At 37.1% G+C, this 7929-nt stretch overlaps 1 protein-coding gene across 1 annotated transcript; it reads right to left on the bottom strand.

Annotated features, from left to right (window-relative positions):
* Positions 1-3704: 3704 nt before the first annotated feature.
* On the bottom strand, positions 3705-6057 carry SLO2 (Pentatricopeptide repeat (PPR) superfamily protein). Its single transcript, XM_079069996.1, has one exon. It carries the CDS (start codon positions 5917-5919, stop codon positions 3805-3807), a length of 2115 nt encoding a protein of 704 aa, XP_078926122.1. The 5' UTR covers positions 5920-6057; the 3' UTR covers positions 3705-3804.
* Positions 6058-7929: the final 1872 nt, after the last annotated feature.

Genomic DNA, 7929 nt, shown 5'->3' with positions numbered 1-7929 from the left:
ACAAACCACGCTACATTAATTTTTATGGTGCTTGTTATAGTCTCAGTTGTTCGACATCACCATGATTTCTCTAAAAAGTTTTATTAATATTCCAATTTTTGTCTTTGTTATAAAATGTGACGTTTGGAACACACAAATCACCCACAAAGAACACAAGAAAATGAGTGGAAACCAAAAAACGAGAAAACTACAAGACACTATTATTATTACTTGTAAATTTTACAATGTGAAAGTATATAAAAGGGCTAAAATCACCATTGAGGAGAAGAATGAAAAAAACAGATGAAGAAATAAATATATATATATATATATATATATATATATATATATATATATATATATATATATATATATATATATATATATATATATATATATATATATATATATTCTAAATGTGGTCTTACAAAGATTCATAACCATACTCCATAATCCCTAATAAGTAGGAAACCTTCCTAATAGATACATAATTTGAAAGTCAAGAAAATAACTCCTCATAAATGGGTTTTTTGGCTCTTACATAAAAACTAAAACATGTAACAACAAGAAGAAAAAGGTTGCCTAAAAGGAAAGTAATATATATGCATATGCAACATGGTCTAATGCAACACTTCCAGAAATGTTAGGATGTTTAGCAACAACATATTGTCATGGATAACTAGGGTTTCGAAACATATTGCCATGCATAATTAGATGACCTTGCATGAAAAACGGAACATTTTTATTTTCCGTGAAAAATTTAGAAAAATAGACGAACTAAATGCGTTTTCAAAATTCTCATTTTTCTTGGAAAATTTTTCCGGAAAACGGCCAATTTTTCCGCAACTAAACGCACCTATAATCATTGTTTTCTACATTTTTCTAATTCCAAAAATTTTCTAAAATATAAACACAAACCCCACTCCCACACCATCCACCTCTACCTACCCCCACCTTAACACCCCCAACCCACCACACCCACACCCACTCCCACCCCCACACCCCACAAACACACACACACACACACACACGCCAACCTCTACAAACACACACACACACACACACACACCAACCCCCACAAACACACACACACACACCCCACCCACACCCCACAAACACACACTCAAATACACACACTCACACCCAACACCATTACCATAATTATCGACCTACCATCACCATCACCACCACCACTACCCCATCACCACCACCGTTGCCGCCATTACCACCACCGTTGACGCCATCACCACGACTGCCACAATTTTCGCCGCCACCACCACCATGTAGTGGGCCCAATTTGTGTCTTTAACAAGAAACTAAAAAAATACATAAATAATGAAATTAAAGAAAAAAAATTAATAAGGGAACAATAGTCCTTTTAAGTCAAACAGTGATTAAATGCACAACAAAATTAAATCTTAGGAACCGTCCGAGTTAAAAAAAAAAAAGTAAAAGGACCAAACACATAGATTACCCCAAACTACAGGGGCTATCCTTGTAATTTACTCTAACATAAATATGTGAAAAACATACACGCTTGCTGGCAAAATAACTCTTTTTCATAAAAAAATGCTAATCTATCATCTGGAAATTGTCAAGTTCCTGGGATCCGTTTAAATCTAAACCCCCTTCCTCAATTGCCTCAAGATCATAAGCATTAGGAACATAATCCAAACAGCTTCATTACATCCGTAAGTCCTCTCAACACCAAATAAATTTCTTTCTTTCGAATCTGTCGTCTATCTTTCACCATAAAAACATGAAATTTCCCCTCAACTTCAATCCAACTACACCCCGGCTGTTTCACAAACACACACACACACGCCAACCTCTACAAACACACACACACATACCAACCCCCACAAACACGCACACACACACCCCACAAACACACACACACTCACACCCAACACCATTACCATAATTATCGACCTACCATCACCATCACCACCACCACTACACCATCACCACCACCGTTGCCGCCATCACCACCACTGCCACAATTGTCGCCGCCACCACCACCATGTAGTGGGCCCAATTTGTGTCTTTAACAAGAAACTAAAAAAATACATAAATAATGAAATTACAGAAAAAAAAATTAATAAGGGAACAATAGTCCTTTTAAGTCAAACAGTGATTAAATGCACAACAAAATTGAATCTTAGGAACCGTCCGAGTTAAGAAAAAAAAAGTAAAAGGACCAAACACATAGATTACCCCAAACCACAGGGGCCATCCCTGTAATTTACTCTAACATAAATATGTGAAAAACATACAAGCTTGGTGGCAAAATAACTCTTTTACATAAAAAAATGCTAATCTATCATCTGGAAATTGTCAAGTTCCTGGGATCCGTTTAAATCTAAAAACCCTTCCTCAATTGCCTCAAGATCATAAGCACTAGGAACATATCCAAACAGCTTCATTACATCCATAAGTCCTCTCAACACCAAATAAATTTCTTTCTTTCGAATCTGTCGTCTATCTTTCACCATAAAAACATGAAATTTCCCCTCAACTTCAATCCAACTACACCCCAGCTGTTTCACAAACACACACACACACGCCAACCTCTACAAACACACACACACACACACATACCAACCCCCACAAACACGTACACACACACACCCCACAAACACACACACACAAATACATACACTCACACCCAACACCATTACCATAATTATCGACCTACCATCACCATCACCACCACCACTACCCCATCACCACCACCGTTGCCGTCATCACCACCACTGCCACAATTGTCGTCGCCACCACCACCATGTAGTGGGCCCAATTTGTGTCTTTAACAAGAAACTAAAAAAATACATAAATAATGAAATTAAAGATAAATATTAATAAGGGAACAATAGTCCTTTTAAGTCGAACAGTGATTAAATGCACAACAAAATTAAATCTTAGGAACCGTCCGAGTTAAAAAAAAAAGTAAAAGGACCAAACACATAGATTACCCCAAACTACAGGGGCTATCCTTGTAATTTACTCTAACATAAATATGTGAAAAACATACACGCTTGCTGGCAAAATAACTCTTTTTCATAAAAAATGCTAATCTATCATCTGGAAATTGTCAAGTTCCTGGGATCCGTTTAAATCTAAACCCCCTTCCTCAGTTGCCTCAAGATCATAAGCATTAGGAACATAATCCAAACAGCTTCATTACATCCGTAAGTCCTCTCAACACCAAATAAATTTCTTTCTTTCGAATCTGTCGTCTATCTTTCACCATAAAAACATGAAATTTCCCCTCAACTTCAATCCAACTACACCCCGGCTGTTTCACAAACACACACACACACGCCAACCTCTACAAACACACACACACATACCAACCCCCACAAACACGCACACACACACCCCACAAACACACACACACAAATACACACACTCACACCCAACACCATTACCATAATTATCGACCTACCATCACCATCACCACCACCACTACACCATCACCACCACCGTTGCCGCCATCACCACCACTGCCACAATTGTCGCCGCCACCACCACCATGTAGTGGGCCCAATTTGTGTCTTTAACAAGAAACTAAAAAAATACATAAATAATGAAATTAAAGAAAAAAAAATAATAAGGGAACAATAGTCCTTTTAAGTCAAACAGTGATTAAATGCACAACAAAATTAAATCTTAGGAACCGTCCGAGTGAAAAAAAAAAAAAGTAAAAGGACCAAACACATAGATTACCCCAAACCACAGGGCCATCCCTGTAATTTACTCTAACATAAATATGTGAAAAACATACAAGCTTGGTGGCAAAATAACTCTTTTACATAAAAAATGCTAATCTATCGTCTGGAAATTGTCAAGTTCCTGGGATCCGTTTAAATCTAAAAACCCTTCCTCAATTGCCTCAAGATCATAAGCATTAGGAACATATCCAAACAACTTCATTACATCCGTAAGTCCTCTCAACACCAAATAAATTTCTTTATTTCGAATCTGTCGTCTATCTTTCACCATAAAAACATGAAATTTCCCCTCAACTTCAATCCAACTACACCCCGGCTGTTTCACCACCCCTTTTTCCTTCATAACCTTTCTCACCCTTTTCACATCCCCCCAATTCCCCCTTTCCGCATACATATTCGAAAGCAAAACATACACACCCGAATTCTTCCCATCTATTTCCATCAACTTTTCAGCCACCTCCTTCCCTAACTCAATGTTCCCATGAACTTTACAACCACCAAGCAAAGCCGCCCACACAACCGCATCCGGTGGGACCCGCATCGTGTCAATCAAATTCTTCGCTTCATCAAGAAAACCCGCCCGCCCAAGTAAATCAACCATACACGCGTAATGATCCGTCATTGGTTCAATCCCGTATTCCGACCTCATTTTATTGAAATACCCGCGACCCGCATCCACTAACCCGCCATGGCTACAAGCGGATAGTACTCCAATCATCGTGACATGATCCGGTTTCTCGCCCGATTGCAACATCCCGTTGAAAAATTCAAGTGCTTCCGGCCCGTATCCGTTTTGAGCTAACCCGATTATGATCGCGTTCCATGACACCCAATCTTTATGAACCATTTTTCTAAAGACCCGTTTTCCATCTTCTACGGATCCACATTTCACATACATATCTATGAGAGAATTTCCCACAAAGATATCGCTTTCGGGTCCAGATTCGAATTTAAACCCGTGTTTTAAAACATGGGTATGCGATTGTTGTCCGAGTCTTAAATCTACAAGATTTGCACACGCGCTAAGAAGATTCCCGAATGTGTAATGTGTTGGAAAGATTCCTTCTTGTTTTAATTGAAGGAAGAGTCCTAAAGCAGTTTCATTGTCTCCATTTTGTGTATACCCTGCAATCAATGCGTTCCAAGATACGATATTTCTATCTGCCATACTTACAAACATGGATCTTGCAGTTTCAAGATTTGCTGACTTGGCATACCCGCTAACAATTGAGGTTTCTGATATGATGTTTTTAGATGGGATTGTGTCAAAAATCCATCTTGCTTCTGAAATTCTACTGCATTTTGCATACATATCAACTAATGTGTTGCATATGACAAGATCTTTTGTGAGTTTGTTGGATTTCATAACTTGATTGTGGATTTCACGTCCCAGATTCAAGTTTGCTAAGGTTGCACATGCGCTTATCAGGCTTGCTAATGTAACCTCATCTGGTTGAATCTTTGAGTTCATCATGTTTTTGAAGACATGAAGAGCTTCAGAAGGTGGACCATTTTGCTCATAACATGTGATCAAGCTGTTCCAAGAAACTACATTACGTGAAGTCATGGAGTCGAAGACTTTTTGAGCAGAATCTACACTTCCACATTTGGAATACATGTCTATAAGAGCACTACCCATGTACACATTTCGTTCGTATGGAGATTTATGAATAGAAGCATGGATCTGAGTACCCATTTTTATATTCCTCAAACCCGCACATGAACTAAGAGCACTTCCATATGAATATTGGTTGAGTACAAAATCTTGAGAATGCATATGTACAAAGAACTCAACTGATTCATCGAATCTATCGTGTTGAGCAAACCCAGAAACCATTGAGTTCCAAGAACACTGGTCAGCCACAGGCATTTGATCGAACACCTTATTTGCTTCATCTAAAAGACCTGCATTTGTTAAGGTGGATAAAACCGCATTCCAAGAGAATATGTTTCTCTCAGGCATTTGATCGAACACCTTATACGCATCATCCACAAAACCAGATTTCCCATAAACATCAATTAGCCTGTTGAGGATGAATGTTTCGGAGTGAAATCTCGACTTGATAATCCGGGCATGTATGTGCTGGGTTTGTTTTGTCGATGATTTTGATTTAAGGCATAGGTCCAAGAGGTTTGCGAGGGGTGATGAGTTAAGGAGATGGAGGTCGTTGGCGATATGTTGCTTACCCAATACATATTTTGCCATTCCATAGAATATAAATGAAGTGTATGTACAAATGCTAGAAGCGCTTCCCCTGATGCTGCGATTCGAAGAAGATCGAACTTTGACTATGTTTTGACCATGCAAATTGACGTTCTATTGTCGATCTGTCGGTGAAAACTCTTTCCCTTTGTTTAAAGAGGGATAAGTTGATATTGTGTATTTATTTTATACTTTACCTAAAAGGAAATAGATTTTCTTTACCTATTGTGTATTTATTTTATACTTTACCTAAAAGGAAATAGATTTTCTTTTCCGTTCCCGAGTTCAACTTAACGAGAGAAAGGAAAGGAAATGAGTAGAAATGAGAAGTAAATAAAAGAGATTGATGTTCACGAGTTTCATTAAAGGAGGGAAGTGGAGGGAAATAGGAGGATCACTTTCTCTCATAACTTTCCTTTCGATTTGGGAGGATTTGGAAAGAAATAACAAAATGATTCATTTTCCTTCCACTTCTCTCCAACTCGGGAACATGAAAGAAATTTTGTTTTCCTTTCCTTTCTCTTCTTTTCCCTCGTGACTTTTTTTTCTTTTCTTTTCTTTTGTTAAACTCGGGAACTATGCATTAAGTTTTTGTTCAAAATTCATCAAAAGTTCTTTTAAATATGGCTAATAATCGATTTGCCATTTTCTTCCTACTGAAAAAAGACTTCAAGTAATAAAAAAATATTTAAAATATAAATTCATATATTTTGACCTTAAATATTTTTATTTGTGTTATATATTGCTTGATAAAACTTATAAAAATAAAAAGATATTTAAAATATAATTCATTCATATATTTTGTATCAAGTATTATCGATCAAAAGAAAAATATTTAAAGTCAAATTTGAAAAATAAAGACTTCAAAAATCAAACGTGGACAATTAATTTGGGATAGTAATAAAAAACAAATTAATCAAATCGTCCATATGATTTGATTAAAATTATACGTTTGGTCCTTAACTTTTATTTTGCATTCTAAACATCCTATAGTTTTTTTTTGTTAAGATTTTCGTCCCTACTATATATAAAAAGACTTTACCAGATCCTATTATACTTTACCAGATTTTATTTATATTTAAAAAACTTTTAAAAATAATTAAAAGTATTTTATAAATTTTTAAAAGGGTTGGGCTCGACATGTCCCCACCACCCCTAATCCAAACCCCCAGTCCACCCATTCCACTATATAACTTGAAGCTATCGATCGTAGTTCAAGTATTCAAGATATACCTTTCTCCCTCTGAACTCCACCTTAAATCAACGATCTTCACCTCAATTCCCCATCAGAGCCTTCTCATCCCGAAAGTCGCGGCCACCATCAGCCATCATGTGAACAACACCTCCGGATGACTGTAACCCTAACACCTATGGAAAGTTGCAACTGTAAAGATGCTGGAAACTTGGAACCCTAACGCCTCCGGAAACCTGCAACTGTAAAGCCACCGAGAACCTGTAACCCCATTGTTCTTCTTCGCCTTCGCACGTTCCCATCTAACCCCGTTTCTTCTTGTTCCGTTGACCTCATCGATTTCACCTGGAAAAATCGTCTTCCACTGATTTCATCATCTGGAAAAATGGTCTTTGATTTATGGGATATCAGGTGAGGTGTTTTATCTTTGGATTAATCCCAATGTGTTTAATCCGGCGACATCATCGATTTCAAATACAACATCACTTAACTCCATTTGCTTTTCAATTTGATTTCTAGGATTTCATCATCGATTTTAGGTTAGGTTTACGTTTTAGGTTATGATTTTCAGATTTGATTTTGATTTCCATTTATGTTCTGATTTTAGGATTTCAGGATTTGACTTTGGTTAGGTTTTGATTTTGGAATTTGATCTTGGTTTGGTTTTGATTTATGGGTTTTGATCTTGGTTTTAGTTTGATTTTGATTTGGTCAAGGTGGTGATCAATTCTGTTTGCAGGAAGTAAATGATAGTTATTGTCGGAGGTGAACATGGTGGTTGTTGGATGTAAATAGGGTGTGACCTGATGAAATCGATGATG

The sequence above is a fragment of the Lactuca virosa genome, chromosome 9 (assembly GCF_052849685.1).
Source record: "Lactuca virosa cultivar CGN04683 chromosome 9, Lactuca_virosa_CGN04683_v6, whole genome shotgun sequence".
In the NCBI taxonomy this organism is placed as follows: domain Eukaryota; kingdom Viridiplantae; phylum Streptophyta; class Magnoliopsida; order Asterales; family Asteraceae; genus Lactuca; species Lactuca virosa.
The sequence above is the reverse complement of the archived record's forward strand: the minus strand, read 5'-3'. Positions and strand labels throughout refer to the sequence as shown.

Bases quoted from the DNA above. Each gene is read 5' to 3' on its own strand.
- SLO2 (XM_079069996.1), bottom strand. From the start codon at position 5,919: ATGGCAAAATATGTATTGGGTAAGCAACATATCGCCAACGACCTCCAT.